General features: G+C 45.1%; 1 protein-coding gene across 2 annotated transcripts in view; it reads left to right on the top strand.

The window, feature by feature from the left end:
* LRRC39 (leucine rich repeat containing 39) overlaps positions 1–19,281 on the top strand; it is a 191,771-nt gene that overhangs the window by 128,973 nt on the left and 43,517 nt on the right. For both annotated transcript variants that reach the window (XM_085601891.1, XM_085601890.1), the window contains exon 6: positions 18,289–18,434. In XM_085601891.1, coding sequence (XP_085458017.1) covers positions 18,289–18,434 — 146 coding nt within the window. The remainder of the gene's footprint in view (positions 1–18,288; positions 18,435–19,281) is intronic.

Below are 19,281 nucleotides of genomic sequence, written 5' to 3'. Positions count from 1 at the left end.
ACTGGCCTACTTATAACACAGACAATCCAGGTAAATCTCTGTATCATTCTCATTTCCTCCTCCCTCTGCCTGTCCTCCTCCCAGGCTCACAAACCTTTACGGTGGTGGATCGATCAAATTGCTGGAGTCACCATGGACTATGAACTGAAATCATAACAGAAACCAGGAAACATCCCTCAGGTCCTTAAAGCTTTATTTTCTAAAACAGAAAGAGGTAAACTATGCTTGCTTCCTCAGAAATATAGGGTTAAAAGAACTTGGGTTTAAACCCTACAGGCATATAAAGCATGCACTCGGCTCAGTCCTGCTACAGCAAAGCATACCATGATATTGCCCATGCTAGTTATACTGTAGGAAGATGGCTCTTTATACAGTGGGCCAAAAAGAGGTACGCTTTCTATCCTGTCTTCATGTTTATCGACTCTTTCTTTCATTCAATCAAGTTGATTCGCCATGAGATCTAGCTTAGCATTAATGGCGCGTAAACTGGATTTTACATCAACTAGGATTTCTTTCAGATCGTCGTCTCGTCCTTCCGCATTCCTAGCATTGTCTGGTAGGTCGTCCTGAGCGGGGTCTCAGCCAGAATGATCAGTTCACCTCTTACCCACATAGGAAAGAAAGCTTTGACTGGTGTAACTGGTGTGCATCCTGCCTCCACATATTTGTGAGGTTGTGTATGGCAACTGATGGCGCCAAAAAGATGGCGGGTGGTCTGAGGAGAGTTGAGATTACTTAGACTGCAGTACCCGCAGGGAGAGAGGGGACGATGCGACAAGCAGCAGCACCGGCCTCTGCGGATAGAGTATCTTCGGAACCAGGCGTCACTAAGGGAAAGGCAGGTAAGTTCATTGCAGTCAGTACTGTGTTTATGGATGATCTATTTAGTCGCAAGGGACTTCAGGAGGTGGACCCAATAGCATCCGATGATCTTCAGGTATATTGGGACCCCCACCACACCCCGGGAAGATAATCAGGGCTGGGGAGCACGAGGGGGCTGGACGGTGCTCAGTCAAAGTAGCAGGAAATGGTGCCCTCAGTAGTATCCAGCAGATAAGGAGAAAGTTGATGCTCTGATATTAGTGAGGAGAGTACCTGAAGTGGAGCGCCCAAGCCCAGAGGGACATGCCGGCCATCTTCCAGCAGCCCGGAGGCCGAGCCGAGATGCGGGGCCTCGAGCAGTGTGAAATTCCTACCTCGATAATAAGTCTGCTACCCAACTGCTGCTGGGATCTCTGAGTCCGGATGCAGGTCCAATAGAGGGCCTCCACGTCCTACGCATAGAAGAGCCGTGCCTTACCGTATTTTGCCAGAAACAACTAGCAGGTCCCGGCGGCATGCTGGATGTAGAGGGGACGCGACGAGTCTCAGGGCCATTACACAGCTCTTCTATGCGCATAACTCTCTCTGAATAGAGGGATAATAGAGGTGATTCTGTATGGTGAACCTACCATCGCCTCCTGAGAGAACCGTGCAAATCTGGAATACGTCCACTCAGCATTTTAGCCTAAGGCACTGACAGTAGGTGTGGCTTTGCGAATTAAAAGGTTCTCTTATCGAGTTCGGTCCTCAATTTCGCGCCATGGTCCGGGTCTTGTACGCGGCTCCACGGGCTAGGGTGTTGGTGAATGGGGCCCTATCCCGCCCGTTCTCCATCGGGCGGGGGACGCGTCAGGGCTGTCCGCTCTCGCCCCTCCTCTTTGCCTTGGCAATGGAACCCCTGGCCGTTTTGGTCCGATCAGACCCTGCTCTTCGTGGATGGGACTGGCCGGGCATGGCTCCCGATAAAATAGCTCTGTATGCGGATGATGTCCTCCTTTACCTCTCAGACCCAGCTATCTCTGGTCCTATTGTTCGTCGGATTCTTCACCGGTTCGGTAGGGCGTCGGGTCTCCGTCTCAACCCTAGGAAGTCGGTCTTGGTTCCGCTGCATCTGTCTAGAGATTGCTTCGATTGGCAGTCCAATATTCCCCTCCGGAGGCTTTCTTTTAAGTATCTGGGAATCTGGGTCACCCTTCTACCGGAGCTCTGCTGGGCTCTTAACGTAGCTCCCGTGGTCAATAAAGCCAGATCAGACCTGGCGAGGTGGCAGTCGCTCCCATTGAATCCACTGGGGAGGATCGCTCTCTACAAGATGATGATCCTTCCCGAGTTCCTGTACATGCTGCAGAACACGCCCTGCTCTTTCTCTCGTCCCTGGTTCCGGGGCTTGGACAGCATGGCGACCAAGTTTCTCTGGGGTGGCGGTAGGGCCCGGCTGGCCCTGGGCCGGTGCCGGATTCCGTCACACGATGGAGGCCTGAGCATGACCAACCTTTATTTATATTACCTTGCGACTCGGCTCCTGGTGGTCCATGATTGGTTCTCGGGCGGGTGGGACGATCCGGCCTACAGGCTGGAGGTACAGCTGATGGGGTTCCCCTCTATGCAGAATATGCTCTACGGGGTGACGGTTCCTCGGTCGCTCCCGGACGTTGTGCGGGCCCCCTTTTTGGCTTGGCGTGCCGCTCTACGACATACCCGGTGGTCGGGGAAACTGACCCGTGTTACACCGCTCCGGCATGGCACTTGGCTACGGGAGGTCACGGGTTTGGAAGGGTTTCGAGCGTGGGATCTCCTCGGAATCTCTTGTTTAGGCGATCTGTGGCGGGGGAGTAATATGTGCTCTTTCCGGGAGCTCCAGGCTCGCTTCTCGTTGTGCCCCTCACAGTTCTACAAATACCTCCAGCTGCGCCACGCGATTCGGTCTCATGTCCCTCTAGATTCCCGGATCCCTGACCATAGCCCACCAGAAGCGCAGGTGATGATGGGGTTTCTGGGGAGGGGGCGTATCTCCCGTATTTACCGGGCCCTGGTCAATAACACCCCAATGGACTGGGAGGACACGAAATTGCACTGGGAGGCCTGGGTGGGACCACTGGATGAAGCCGATTGGAGGGACGCCCTTATGGCACCTAGGACGATCACCTCCACTGCCAGGCTGCGGCTCATCCAGCTTTACTACTTGCATACCGCCTATTTGACTCCGGAACGCCTCCACCGTGCGGGTCTTTCTCCAGATGCTTCATGTGCACGATGTGGGGCAGACCCGGCGGATTTTTTCCACATGGTGTGGACCTGCCCGCATCTGGGAGCCTACTGGGGCGAGATTGAGACTGAACTAACTGAGACGCTGGGGTGGGGGGTTCCCCATGATCCCAAGCTGGCCCTGCTGGGGATAACGGACGGTCTGGATGGTTCCCGCCATGAGAAATTCTTCCTAACTACTGCTATGGTAGTGGCAAAAAGAGATATTGCTGCCGCATGGAAGAGGACTGACCCACCCAAATGTGCTACATGGAGGAGGGGGGTGGACTGGTGCGCAACACAGGAGCGCATGATGTATTCGGTACGGGGTTGTCCCAAAAAGTTTAACAGAATATGGGGGAAGTGGCTAGGGGGTATAATCTAGGGGTGTTGATGCGGGTGGAGGGAGTGAAGTGGTCGGGGAGGGGGCGGGAGGTCTTGCTATTGAATGTCGATGAACATAGGAGCTATATTCTTGATGCCAGTTCGTTTGGACGGTTGTCCATGTATTTTTGTATGTTTATATGCAAAATAAAAATTTGCTTATCAAAAAAAAGGTTCTCTTATCTGTGACTGTATTACATAAAAGAAAATAATAAGACATCGTCGGTAAAACCTTGAAGTCTCTCAGAGCCCTGATGAAGCCTTTTTGAAGGTGAAACGCATTGGCTGCGCTTGCATGAATGGACACAATAAAGAAAGATTTGACTTCAACATTGAAGGCCCAAGAATCGTCTTTGTCTAAACTTTTTTTTTAAATTGTTGCCTCTCTGTTTATGATTGTACCCAAAGAAATGGTTTGGCAAATGCTTATGAAATGTGGATTTATTAAGCAAGCTAGGAAAACGCTACTTATTACTTATACCAGGGGTCTCCAACGAGTAGCCCTGGAGCTACTGGTAGCTCACCAGCACCTTCGAAATAGTTCTCAGAGGTGATAGCTAGCACATTATCTCTTTCAGAGAATCATTGCTGTTAAAGAAGGTAGCACTGCTCATTTCAGCACCCTTAGAGTGACAGACAGCCAACCCAATGGCAGAGCCTTATGATACCACTCAAACACACACTGTGTCGGTCTATGGGGTCTGCCACATGAGCATCTGCATCCAATTTCAATCTAGCTAAGTCACAAGGAGATTGGCCATGTCATAGGCCGTGCGCTATCAGTCGCACAGTGTGTGTGAACAATGGACTTTAAAAGAAGAGTGCTAGCCTCAGCACTTACCGGGGCTGACCAACTAAAGTCTGGGACTGCAGAGCAGTGACAACCAGTGCTTAATTTGTAAAATATTAAGTGCCAGGGCTCCGACCAGGAGGCCACTGCAGCTTGCACCACCTATCGCCCCTGTCATCACTGCCAAAACAACTACTAACCCTCTCTCTCTCGCATGTAAATGCGACATTAAAGATTATTCCAAGTCCCCAAAGCTAAGGGAATGGCTGGGGGAGGCAGGTATTGGTCATTTTTTTATGTATATTGTTTTCCTAAACAACTGTTATACTGCTACTCTCTAAATTACATGAGCAGCGCCACCTTGTGGCAGACTGCCCTAAGTGTGGTGTTGACAATTAGGTGCCGGTGCCGAGCACCGGAAACCAATTAAGTGCCGGTGCTCAGCACCGGAAAGCTCCAGCTCAAATTAAGCACTGGTGACAACATATTAGTTGGGAGCATGTATGGCCCATAAACTGAGGAGAGCATGGTACATAAAAGTAAGATCCTCATTTGCATACATCGATGTTTCTTTGTGACAATGAGTCCCCCCCTAGTGTTGCTTCATGGCAGCGGCGTGGGAAGAGGGGTGCGGTGGGTGCGGGCCGCCCCGGGTGTCATCACTGAGGGCGGTGACAAAATGGCACAAATATGTACGTATTGAAACTTTTTTTTTCAGTCAGCAAACGCAACGAAACGCGGCTGAACTCGACGCAGGGGGGTGACAAGAAATGTTCCGCACCGGATACCACTTGACCTTGCTATGCCACTGCTTCATGGACACTAAGCCTAGTTCAAGGATTTCCAAAAGTGTATTCTAGTCCCCATTAAAAGCGTTTCATCTCAGGCACAATTATCTGTTCATAGCATAATAGTGCCAACTGCATAATAATGTTCGTCCTTGACTATCTTGGGCATTCTTGATCTAGTTATGGCATACTGACAGCCATCATTGCCATATTAAGGGTCTGACTGGCCTACTTTAAGACACCCCTGGCATAATGGTGGCTGCCCCTCTCATAATAATGGCCATGACTGATGTATGGTGGGCATCCTGACTGTTACAGTTTCTAGCCTTGGCACAATAGTTGACCTGGTATAAAGGCAGGCATTATTAGCATAATACAGGCATCATAGGTATTTGTTGTAAATACTTATCTGTCTGTTTTGGTAGCCCTTCCTTTGTGTCCTTTCCCCTTCTATCACTCTAGAAGCTGTAGGGTGTTCTTAGAGTGTTTATCTATTAAGCTGTATTCCATGCTTGGCAGTTATGTGTCTGGCCAGCTGGAGAGAGGTTGCTGTTTGCTGATATCCGAATAAATCCACACCTGCTTACCTGTAAACGACCTTCGTGTCATCTTCTCCCTTACAGATGAATTTGGATAAAGATTTAACTAAAAGCTAGAACAAAAATAAATAAAACATGACTAAACTACAGCACCAAATATAATGTTCCAGCCACTACTATTAACACAAATAATCATTCAAATACGCAGGAGGTCTGCGAGGTCTAGCATTTCTGGTTTCAACAGACGAAGAACATTCTTGAATGTTGACACTCTGAAAAGCATCTCCACCACCCTCCTCCCGCAGAGAACTGGAAGAAGAGGATAGAGTGATGTCACATGGAATAGATAACATATACCCCGAGTTAGACACAGGGTCCAAGTCACCCTTAGTAGAAGTATCACCCACACCAGACTTTTGATACAATGCCACTCTCCTCAGATTCCACCTCTCACCATTATCTAGTACAACGTAATTTTGAAAAGACTCCTTAACCCTATAGGGACCTCTGAAGTTATTGAGTCCCTTAGTTATTCTACCAGGTTTAACTTTCACCAAATCCCCAGGTGAAATAGACACGGTAGATGAAGGAGAACAACTCCCATTTTGAGTGTTGCCCACCCTGTTTTTGATCCAAGAAGGATTCAACTTAGTACCAGGACGTCTACCCCTCATTAATTCAAAAGGAGACTTCCCACACGAATCATGAGAAGTAGTGCGATATGCCCATACCATATCCTGTACCATTTCGTCAGCAAAACCACCAGATGTGCACGACATTTGAATGATTCCTTTGACAACCCTGTTGGCTCTCTCACAAACCCCATTACTTTGGGGATTGTAAAGAGAAGTACGGTGATGTGTTACACCGCAAGAGGATAAAAACGTGCACATACTATGTGAGGTAAGCTGAGTGCCATTATCTGTTATTAAAAAGGAAGGGCACCCCTCCTCATGGAATAAACCCTTAAGAAACTTAATGGTGCATTCAGTAGTGATATCTCTAACAAAACTTACTGTGAGCCATTTAGAAAACAAATCAACAACTACAATAGCAAAACGTTTTTCTGACGGAAGCTCGTTCATGGGACCAATAAAATCCAAACAAATACTATGCCATGGTTGTTCAGGAATCGATATGCAACTCTTAACTTGGGCAGCTGCAAGTTTTAATCTTTTTTCACTATCCTTGCAAAAGGAACAATTCTCTACCCAAGAAGAAACCTGTGCATCCAATCCTGGCCACCAAAAATCAGCCTTTACTCTACGTTGGGTGAATGTCTGGCCCATATGGCCTTCGTGGGCCAAACTTATTAGCTTAGGTCTCAAGCTAAATGGAGGAATAAACCTGTCTCCCCTCATGAGGATATGGTCACCACACACTGATAATTCATCAAATACTTTGACATATGGCCTAACAGAGGGTTGGACGCAGCTCTCCCTTCTAACACCCAATTTAACCATGTCCATAACATTCAACAATACCGTATCTTTAGACATCGCGGAATGCCACTCCTCTCTATCAAATGTACCTTCGCCTAATGCTAATACATCCTGGACCCATGCAATAGCCACATCATCTTGGTCTTCAGACTTATCCACATTACACTCCACATCCTTAATACTCAACCTGGACAAACAATCGGCCTGAATATTACGCCAACCTTGAATATAGGAAATATCATACTGGTATTCTTGCAACTTGGACGCAAGTCTCGCCAACCTAGGAGATCCTTTGCCAGCACCACCTGGAGATAACACTCTTACCAATGGTTTATGATCCGTCATAAGCTTAAATCTAGTACCCCAAAGATACGTCCTGAAGTACTGCACACCCCATGCTGCAGCCAAAGCTTCTTTTTCAATTACCGAGTAATTTTTCTCTGAACTTGTCAAAGTACGTGAGGCAAACGCAATAGTCCTGTCACCATCCGGATACCTTTGCAAAAGAACAGCGCCTAGACCCGTTGCACTTGCGTCAACCATCAGAATAGAAGGGCGTTTTATGTCAAAAGACGCTAACACTTTCGCCCCACACAATTCACTCTTAATGGCGTTAAAGCACTCTGTGTGAGAACTATCCCAAACATACTTAACACCTTTTTTCAAAAGAAGTCTTAATGTCAATGTTTTGTCTGAAAAATTTTCCACAAACTTTGAATAAAATTCAATAAGTCCCATGAAGGAGCGAAGTTGATCCTTATCTACAGGACAAGGCGCTGAACGTATCGCTTCCAACAAATTTTTTTTTGGTTTAACGCCTTGTACTGAGATCTCATACCCTAAATATTCAATTTGTTGCACCAAAAATAAACACTTCTCCTTGCGTAATGTTAGCCCCGCACTCTCAACCCTGTGTAACACCTCTTTTAGAACGTAATTGTGGTCCTCGATGGTTTCACCGAAGATCAAGATATCATCCTGAAAGAAGACTGCCTTCGTAATACCTTTAAACAATTCAGTTACCATCCGTTGAAAAACACTGGCAGCCGAGGTTAAACCAAAAGGAAGCCTAGTGAATTGGAAAGTGCCCTCTGTGGTAATGAATGCAGTCAAATTTTTTGATTCGTCATGTAAGCGAATCTGGTGGTATGCACTTTTAAGATCTAGTTTGGAGAAATATTTTGCACCATTTAGGGTAGAAACCAACTCACCAATATTGGGAAGGGGAAAGGTATCTGCTATGACATTCTTGTTAAGGGATCTAAGGTCCACACAGAACCTAATTTTCCCATCAGATTTCCGGGAAATCACAACCGGAGAAACCCAGGTTGAAGCTTCTACTGGTTCAATAATTCCCCCTTGTTGCATTTCATTAATCAGAGATTTGACTTCATCTCTAACTGTGAGCGGAACTCTTCTGAGTTTGTGTTGGACTGGCAGTGAATTATCCTTTAACAAAATCTTATGTACATAGCCTTTCAATTCCCCTAACTCTTCTCTGAACACCCTGCTTGCTCCCTGAATTATATCCTCAATGGACACCTCATCTACTACCATCACCTGACAAGATGCTCTAGGGTTCACAATGATATGTAGATCATATTGATGAATCCATCCAAGAATGGGGGGCCCGTCCATGGCAACGTAAACTTTGCCTTGGATAGATTTGCCTGAAAAACTAATAGTCGCATCAAAATAACCTAACATGTCAATCCGTTCACCTTGGTATCCTGTGGGACAAATATCACATTGTTTTAGAGGTTTATCTACCCATTCTTCCCTGAACAGTAGTTCGGGAATTATGGTGTACCTCGAACCAGTATCAACCATCAAGGTCACCACATGACCATTAATGTCAAATTCCGCCTTTGGGCGTCTTTCACGCATCTCATTGATTACATTGATATCCGTGTCAGTTTCATTTACAATCAAAATTTTATCATTCTCTCGTCTAATCTCAATAATGTTTTCTTCCACTACCGCTACTCTCGCTTTCCCTTTATATCTGCACATTTTTGAAAAATGTCCCATTTTCCCACACTTTAAACATTCTTTGTTATTCGCAAAACAGAATTTTGCATCAGATGAGTGAGCATTACTCCCACATCTTGAGCAAAATTTTGTTGGAACCTTTACAAATTGACGTTGTCTCTCAGGAAATTTTGATTTCGATTTTAGCGCAGCGATAGATTCATCATCCCCACATTCGCTCTCAGTAGGATTCTTTTCAGACACCTCGGATACTTGTGCTTGAGCACCTGACTTTTGCAATTCCTTCATGCAAATTTCAGACTGTTCCACAACTTTAGCCAAATCCACGGCAACCTTCAAAGACGGATTCTTGGCTGCCCAGAGTCTCTCCTGGATTTTTTTATTGTTGCACTGAACGATTAATTGGTCCCGAATCATTTCATCTGCCATAGTCCCAAAGTTACACTTGACAGATAACTCTCTCAAACGAGACACAAAGTCATCAATCGATTCCTCAACACGTTGTTTATTTTTATAGAATTTGTACCTATTCATCACCAAGTTTTCCTCCTTTGAAAATCTAATCTCAAGTCTGGTCATTGCATCTTTGTATACATCTGGAGATGATTGACCACTAGCTTGCAGCGCTTGAGGAAGATACTTAAAAATTCTCTGTGCTTCTTTCCCTAAAGCACTTAACAACAACGCTTTTTTCCTCTTAGCTGGAAATTCTTGACCATCCATGGCATCCAGATAGTTGTCAAACATAACTATCCAATCTTCCCACGGAATTTCAGGTGTGCCAGCTTCCTTTAAAAAGGGTGGTGGGAGTGCAACAGTGACTTGCTGTGCCATATTTACGGCTTACTGTTATTAAATATTATTCTTTTTTTTTTTAAAGTACACACAACGGTTAAAACCCAACTGTTACTCTTCCAATTCACCACCTTAATAGTCACACCTGAGTTTTGTTGCCCTTTAATTACAGTATTATGGCGCGCATCCAGGGGCTATGATTGTAATGTCTGGCCATTTGAAGCAGAATCAGTTCATGTGCGGCATTTGTACCTATAGGTACTCGAAAATTACAAGCTAATGTTTGGGGACTGTGTAGTTCCTGAAAATGAAAACTACTATTTTAAAGGCAAACATTATGTTTTTTGTTTCAGAAAACTAGTTTTTTTCTTCAGAGAAACTGTGTTTGCCCAAAATGGAAAGTGGTAGACAAACGTGTATTTTCAGAAACTGAACCAGACAAAAGTTTGCAATTCCAAAACACATTTAAAGTTGAGAGTTGAATAATAATTCAAGCTGAGCTAGGGAGACGTATTGCTGTGGTTATGTCATTTGTGCCACAAGTATGTAATGATTTGAATGGTACTTCACTAGTCAGGTGGAGACATTCAATAGTGATAAGCGTTTTCCTGTAATTTCTTCAGGTAACCATGCCTGAAATGCTGTGCGGTCATTACTCATAATCCTGCTTATGGTGGTCATAGTGCAACGTTAACATGTGGTCATATTTTAGTGAAAAAACCTGTTGGTAGCTCTGGAGGACGTTCCTTGGGCAAAAGTAGCTCTCACTATGGAAAAGGTTGGAGAACCCTGACTTCTGCCTTCCAAAAGGATTCAGCCCGCTTTACCATTAACCCAGTGCCCATCTCCTGTGGTAGCTACAGTACCAGTCAGTGAATAAAATTGGAATGCCAGAATCTGTGAGTGTTTACAATGCAGTTACATATTGGTTTCAACATTGGGGTGGTAGAGGGAGAAATAAAGTCAGCTGCCTGTTGTCAACTTTATGTCAGAGTGGGAGTCTGGCATCAAGACTATCAGCAAACTTGGCTGTGAGGTGTCTGACATTGCAGCTGGATATCCGTCAATGAGGTGTTCTCGACTGCACTCATGCAGGTGGCATGTCAGTTGTGTGGATATGGCACATGCATAGGTCAACATGCCTAGCTGTGAGGTATGCAGTTGGATGGTAGTTGATATAATTGTGAGGTGTTCGACTGTTGGCTAAAGTCCACCTTCTGAGAGGTTCTTGTCTTGAAGTGGAGATGGCAACAGAATGGGTATGTATAGTTTAGTCTAACCTTTGCTTGCAGGCTCTTCCATTTTCACTGACCCTGTTTTGATGGTAGATGGCAGAAAATGACTTTACCTCCATATAGACAAGTGCCCTTTGATTATTTTGGAGCGGAGTCCTCAGAGACAGAGTTTAGAGCTTTTCACTTTTAGAAACAAACCAGTTGAAAAAGGTATTATTAAAACTATGTTGTGATAACTGGAATGTGTTAGAAAAAAACACTACAGTATTCATGTAATGTCAGGCATTTGCTCCTGCTTCTAATGAATACCAATCTTCTTTTATAAAAAAATATATATATAAATACCAAGGTGTTTAACCCTCAGTTATCTCTGCTGTTAGAAACCATTTGCTTGTGGCCCAGTTGCCTCAGGGCTGCTGGCTACACAGCATCAGAAGGCCCAAGGATTTTGAGTTGGGCTTCTGATGGTTGTTTCCCTCTTTGCCACCACCATGCAAGTCTTGGAGGATCCGAACAAAGACAAGCATTGGCAAACCCAATAGGTCTGCTGTTGGCCACCAGCCTTCAGGCAATTTTTGGTTTGTTTGTAATGGTTTTTGCAAATGTGTATTGTTTGGCAATATGCTGGGCCCAATCAATCTAAATACAAATCAACAGGCAAAAACGTTTGTTTCATCTCAAACATCACAATACTCCCTTGCACTGAAGGGAACTACTTTGTGTGTGGATGTGTGCCTTGAGAAAGGACAGCATGCCGTAAATTGTACTGAACTCAGACAAAATGAATGACACCACCCATAGATAATTGGAAGAAGTCTGGTTGTTATACACCAAATTTGAGTAAAATCAAAAGGTCTTGGCGAACACAGTCTTAAAAAAGTCAATCAGTCTAGCATTGACTGTTAACCTCTTGCCCAAGAAGGAAAGAAAACATGAAAGAAGGAAAGGAAAAGAGAAAGGAAGCAGGCAAGAAAAAGACAAGAAAGAAGGACAGCGAAAGAAGGAAGGAAAAAAGTGAAAGAGAGCTAGAGGAAGAGACAAAGAAAGAAAAAAGAAAGAAAGAGAAACAAAAAAGAAAAGGAAAGAGGGAAAGAAAGAAAGAGTAGGAAAGAGAAAGAAAAAAGCTAGGATAGAGAGAATTGAAGAAGAAATGAAAGAAGGCAAGAATGAGCGATGGCGTGAGAAAGAAGGAAAGAAAGAAAGAAAACAGAAAGAAAACGAAGGAGGGAACGAGAAGGAAAGAAAAAGAAAAAAGAATGAAAAAAGCAAGAATGAAAGAAGGAAAAAAAAGAAAAAATAAGAAAGAAAGGAGAAAGAAGGCAGGAAGAAAGAAGGAAAGAACTAAAGGAGGAAGGAACAACATTAGGAAAGAAAGAAAGAAGGAGAGAAAGAAAAAGTAAAAAAGAGGATAACTTAATATAGAACAGGTTCAACTTGACACAATTTAGTATGCTATGAAATAGCAACAGTCAGAAAAGCAAAACATTAGAAAAGCAAAACACTCCAAAAGAAATTTACAACAACATAGGCAGGAGATGATATCTGATAAAGATGAAATGTGTATCAGAACCATACCGCTATCACATCAGGCTTTACACACAAAAGAAACACAAGTAAATATAAAGTAAAAACAAACAGTGGCACTATAGGGAACTGCGAATGTGCCCCTTGCAAGAGGGCAAAATGCAGTCACTCAAAGTGAAGTTGACCAGAGGCTTTAGTAGGCTGACCCATTGCCCCATGCTATATGCTGTAGTCAGCTGAAGAAAAATTTGAATGACACAACAGACCAATGGATGTAGAGAGGTGACTTAAAGCATTATATGATAGTATATTATACATATTTTAGTAAAATCAAGAGGTATTGCTAACACCAGACCTAAAAAAAAGAATAATGTCCCACACCCAATAAGAGATACTCCCAGCCAGTTAAGGGCATGGTTTTGCTTTTTAGAAACAAACTAGCATTTTTAGGTCTCGCCTGAGCCAGCACGTGCGCTGTCTCAGGTGAGACATTTAGTAAGTGGGTTTTCAAAGTGCTACCACACTCTTTTGCTGGCCTCAAGCTTGCGGTTACGCACACGTGCAATCACCATCTGGCTTTCCTCTCTGCCGTTAGCCGTCGCTCTCCCTCAGAGCCTCCTCTCCGACCCCTTCCCTGCTGCTCTTTCACACCAGCCACTTCACGCGCTGCACCATCTGGCATTCCTCTCGGCCTTTAGCCGTCGCTCTCCCTCAAAGCCTCCTCTCCGCCCCCTCATTAATTCACTGCTGATCCTCTCTCGCCCTCTACATTTGATACTTTCTTTTTTAGGTCTCGCCTGACCCAGAGCATGCGCTGGTCTGGCGAGATTTTTTGAGGCTCCAAAAAGTGCTACCAGGCCAGCCTAGAACTACAGTGCATGTGCGCTGGCACGCGCGCCGCGCTTGATGCGATTATTTTTACTTTCGCGGCTGCATGGCCGCTTTGATGTTTGATCGCGATGTTGCATAACTAAATACTTATAAGGTCCCAAAGGCGAGACTTATTGGCTATGCCAATGCTTGTTTCTTATTTTTTTCTGCCACACATTTCTACCTTTCATTGTTGTTTCCTAGTCCCACCCCGTCTAGGGTTGTCCCTCTTCATTACTTTCCTACTTCCCCCATTGCTCACCTTTCACCGTCTCCCCTCATCTTTCCCCTCTCCCTGCTTCTCCCTCCTCTTTGTAATAACTGTCCCACGTGATCAGGTAAGTGAAGAATTTTTTTCATTTTTAAATGAAAATGGATGTAACTGTAATGCAAAATTATCTCATTATATAGACTGCATTAACATTACGTAGAGTCGCTTTCATTGCTGTTCCTTTGTTGTTTTGGATGTGCACACTCCTCCCATCTCCATGTGATGGTACCGGCTGTACTATTATCTTCCTGGGGTAGCGCACACACCAAACCTTTCTAGAGGGGATATTTAGGGGGCGTTGCTTGCAATAGCGCCGCAGGTACAGTAGCACCTGGACACAGTGGTCTGAAGGCTTTATAATTTTGTTGTTTTTTGCAAACTGTGGTGTAAGGCCCCATTTTCTTGCTTGTATTATTGCCCGTAGCTCTCACTCTTGCTGCACCACTAGACGCAGTGTGCTCCTCGCGGCCGGTGTGAACCATCAAATGCAAGGATTGCTCACTTAACCAAATCAAACTTACTTCACGTTCTACTCTCGACTGTGACATTTAATGGCAAATAGCGTGAATGCGGTGTCAAAAAGAAGGATTTTATTCTTACAGTGCAGAGTAGAGACCATCGTTTCCGTTCACTTTTAGTGAGAGCGGCAATAGTGAAGACGGCTGGAGCGCGGTCTGTAGTGACCGTCAGGACGGACAAAACATCGCAGAACCCGCACATACTGCGGAAGCAGTTCTCCCTTTCTTTAACTCTGTCGCAGTATAACCAAACATATGGCCCCCCAAAAATATGTTTATGTAGTGTTAGAATCTGGGTTCTCTGGTTGGCACAGGTAGGTACTTGTGTCAAGTAGGGAACCTTTCCTCTAGTCATGGTAAGGGCTTAGACTCCTAAAATAACCCCTGCTCACCCCCTTGGTAGCTTGGCACGAGCAGACAGGCTTATCTCAGAGGCAGTGCGTAAAGCATTTGTGAACACATACAGTAACCAAGTGACAACACTACAAATGAACACCACACAGGATTTATATTAAAAATAAGGATTCTTTATATAGAGTTACCACAAGAACATTAAACTACAAAAATACACAATACTGTTACTTTAGATGGTAGAATTTTGCTTTGTTCTCTTAAGTTCTTAAATGCGACACTTTAAGTCAATGTACCTTTTAGATGCCACACGCAGGGCAACGAAAGTGTTGCAACGTTGTTGATGCGATGAAGTTTTTGATGCAAAGAAATAAAGACGTGAAGATCTTCCAGATGCGGCACGCTTCTCCGAAGTTGCGAGAAGACTCGACTCGATGCGTCAGCTGCAGCGGCGACACCCTTTATGCAACGTGACGACAGCGGCCTTGGCAGCGACACTCTTCTCTGACGTTTGCGAAACGCTTCCGCTCGATGCGATGCTGCAGCGGCGACACCCTTTACGCGATGCGACGACAGCAGCTCCGATGGTGGCACGCTTCTCTGTGGATGCGAGGCGCTTTTCTTGATGCGGTGCAATGCGACAGCTACGATGGCTGCGATGGCGACATGCTTCTTCCTCGATGCGAGACTTTTCTCTTGATGCGGTGCGATGCGTCAGCTATGATGGCTGCAATGGCGACACGCTTCTTCGGCGTTGCGAGACACTTCCTGGATGATGCGAGACGCTGCCGCTCGAGGCGATGCTGCAGCGGCGGCACACTTTACGAGATGCGACGACAACAGCTCCGACGGCGGCACGCTTCTCCTCCTTGAGTCGCGCTTCCAGCTCCTTGCGATACGCAGTCCCTCAGAAGGCCCAACAACAGCAGCAGGCACTTCCAAAGAACTCTGGGGAGCTGGGAGTGAAGTCTGTTGTTCCTGAGACTTCAGCAGGAGGCAAGCTCTATTCCAAGCCCTTGGAGATCTTTTTAAGCACAAGTTGAAATAAAGTATTTTGTAGTCTTTCTCCTCTCCTTCAGCAGCAAGGCAACCACTGCAGGCCAATCCCCCTGGTCAGGGACAGTACTCCTCCTTACAGCTTTCCCAGTTCCTTCTCCTCAGGCAGAGGTTCTTCTTGTTAAGCAGAATCTAATTTCTTGGGAGCAGGGTCCCAATACTTATACCCCTAATTCCTTTGTTCCTCTGGGGTAGAGGGGCCTTTGCCCAGTCCAAACCAGTTCCTGAGCACTTTGTTGACATGACTCTGACTTTCTATTCAGGGTGCAGGGCAGAGACATCAGTCGCTCCACAGGAGGTGGAGCCAGCATTGTGGTGGCAGAGCACAGCCCTATTCAGAGTCCAGGTGCACTCCTCCCACCCATCTGGATGTCAATCTCTCTATTCACCACCAGGCTACCTAGCCCTGCCCCTCTGGGTTTCCCCAGCCCTGTCACTCACACAAACCAGACAGGCAGATACACATCATAGCAGAGGCGGGCTGAAATGGTTAGGCAAGCAAATACCAACTTTCTAAAAGTGGTATTGCAAACACAGAATATATATATTAAAATTAACTTTACTAAAAGATATATTTTATTATTCTGAGTTCAGGCATACTAAACTCGAATTTCTACCATGTTCCCTGGGTCTGTTAGGATCATAGGATGTAACAATTCTAACAGCCCATTCTGGCCTATGGGAACAGGTAGCCTTGCAATAGTGAAAAACGAAAATGGCTGTAATTCACTATTAGGACATGCCACACACATCAGGGCTTGTCCTACCTTATGCTTACAATGCACCCTGCCCTTGGGCCTACCATAGGGGTGACTAATATGAAGTTAAGGGAAGGTTTAGGGACTGGCAAGTGGGTGCACTTGCCCAGTCAGCAGGACCGTACCAGACTGCACGCAGGTTCTGCAATGGCAGACCTTAGACACATTTTACCAAGCCGCTTCTGTGGGTGGCACAACCAGTGCTGCAAGCCCACCAGCAGCATTTGTATTTACAAGCCCTGGGCACTCCTGGTGCACTTTCCTGGGATCTGACAGGAAACCAAATAAACCAATCATGGAATCCAACCAACATATACATTTTAAATAGAGAGCACTTGCACTGTGGCACTGGTTGGCAGTGGCACAGTGCTCTGAGCAGCCAACACCCGCAAAACACATGAGGCACAGCGACAAAAAGTGGAAGGGAGACCCACGCCAAGGTGCCAGGTCTAACATGTAGTATTTCTTGTGTTGGTATTTTAAGTGCCAATGACTGTGTACAATTAATTGCCTCAACACCTCGGCAGCAACCGATACATAAATATATGTGTGGACATAATATTAAGTCCAGAGAAAGTTATACATCAGAACACGGAAGCGTCTCTAGCATAAACTGTCAAACCCTCCCTTCATGGATTTTAACACCCACTGTAAAATTCTATTTACATCTTTCGTTTTATAAATAACAGGCTTGCTTAGACTGTACAGTAACAACTGCTTTGGATCAGACCAAGTCTCCATCAAAAAGTAAGTAGCTATTTCGATTCTTGAGTCGTGTCGAAATAGTCTCCCGCGATTGCACAAAAGTAAAGAAATAGACAAAAAATCTATTTCTTTACTTTTGCCACAATCGCGGCACCCGCGCTTTACTTTTAGCATGGTTAAAGGTAAAGCGCCGGTGCCGCGATTGCACAAAAGTATTGAAGTCGCCCCTTTCAAATCTTGTCTCAGCATCGGTGGCATATTAGTCTGAGCCACTTCCTGTTAAACAGCAAGATAAAACGCACAGCTGTGTTCAGCTGATAAGGAGGCCTGACAAGCACATGGCAGAACCAAGCCAGCAAAACACAGGCCAGACATTCACTGGTAAGGAGAGCAGGGCAAACAATGCAACCAGCAAATGTCAAAATTAGGACCGCGCCTGCGATCTGTCTATTATTGTCACCAGCACAAATAGCAACTCTGTGCCTCTTGAGTGGAACTGACCACAATGAAATGATGCTACGGTTGAGAGACTATGATGACGAAGTGCTGAAATACATTTGACCACAGCACTTCTCTTCCTTATTAGTTTTGGTAAAGAAGGTAGGCAGAAGCAAACTTAACAAGCATTGGCATAGCCAATAGGTCTAGCCTTTGGGACCTTATAAGTGTTTAGCCATGCAAAGGTTGATGTTGTTGCACCAAGGATATTGTGCTGCATACCTAAATACTTATAAGGTCCCAAAAGCGAGACCTATTGGCTATGCCAATGCTTGTTATAGTTTGTTTCAGAACTACAAAAACATTGTCAGCAAGGTTACCATGCAAATGGAGGGTCAGCCGGCAACAGTTTTATGCCGAAAGTGCTCCTGCCACGTCGGTGTAAACACTTATTAAAATGAAAACCAGTCCCTGCTGTGGCAACAGGGATCTTTAAACAGGACGGGCTAGCTGCTGCTGGGGTTAAAGAGGTAGGGCCTCTGTTGCCCCAGCGACTTGGTGGTGAGGCCAGTGAGGTTAAATGACCTATTTTTTCTTCACAATCAACCAAGCTATTTAGCAAAACCTTACAGAAGAATTTGGCTTTTCAAACGTTCTTCCAATTTAATAATGTAAATGGGCTTTGGGAACTGTAAAATTTACGGAGGAATCTCCAATAAGTCTCTGCACTGCAGAGTGACTGACATATGCAGTTTTTTTTTTTTAGCTGAGTGGCCTTAAGAAACTTCACCACCTCGATTTGAGCATGAACCAATTTACAACGATTCCTGACACAGTACTGAATATGCCAGCACTGGAATGGTTAGACATGGGAAGCAACAAGATTCGGAAGCTGCCGGACGCTATCGATAGGTAAATTGTATATATATATATCCATACACTAAAATGCAGAAGTACATTGTCAATGATCCAAATAGGCCAACTATGTCTGTAATGGCTGGAAAGGTGGTAGAGGTATTTAACACATAAGTACAACAACCAGGCCAAAGAGGACTCATTCCCTACCCTCTGTGTCTTCTTGTGGGTGACCTGGTCATACAAATGCTGCACTGGTAGAAAGGAAATAAGCATTGGCATAGCCAATAGGTCTCGCCTTTGGGACCTTATAAGTGTTTAGACAGAGCTATTGGCTTTGGCAATGTCTTTAAGCTATGTTACAGAGCTTTGTGGCTGCTGTGCAGGATGTTGAAGCGTTATAATAAAAAAGTGTTGTAAGCATTTTTGTTACCTTATATATCACCAGGAAGACATTATGTACAAATGGACGACCATATTCAAAAATAATTAATATAAAAAATGTCTTCTAGCTTTTTTGTCCATGCACTGCTGGAAACTTCTTCCAGCCTGTACTAATGCTTGAATGTTATAGCTTTTTTTTGCTGGTGGGGGCAAGACATACACCACAGGAGAGTGGAGGTTGGAAAATAGTACCGGAATTACAACATGAGCAGCGGACGTACATTGGGAGAGAATTAACAGATACCAGATTCTGAGGGCAGAGTGAGGTGGTCCTGAGTGATTCTGAGGTGGTGGTGTGCTGGTGCGGTGGTGATGCTGAGTGATACTGAGGTGGTGCTGATTGATGCTGAGTGACGTTGAGGTGGTGCTAAGTGATGCTGTGGTGCCGAGTCATGCTCAGGTGGTGGTGCTGCACTGGTGCCCAGGTGGTGCTGAGCTGGTTCCCAGGTGGTGCAGAGTG

The sequence above is a fragment of the Triturus cristatus genome, chromosome 4_2 (assembly GCF_964204655.1).
Source record: "Triturus cristatus chromosome 4_2, aTriCri1.1, whole genome shotgun sequence".
In the NCBI taxonomy this organism is placed as follows: domain Eukaryota; kingdom Metazoa; phylum Chordata; class Amphibia; order Caudata; family Salamandridae; genus Triturus; species Triturus cristatus.
Note: the sequence above shows the minus strand (reverse complement) of the source record. Positions and strands in the feature narration are given on the sequence as shown.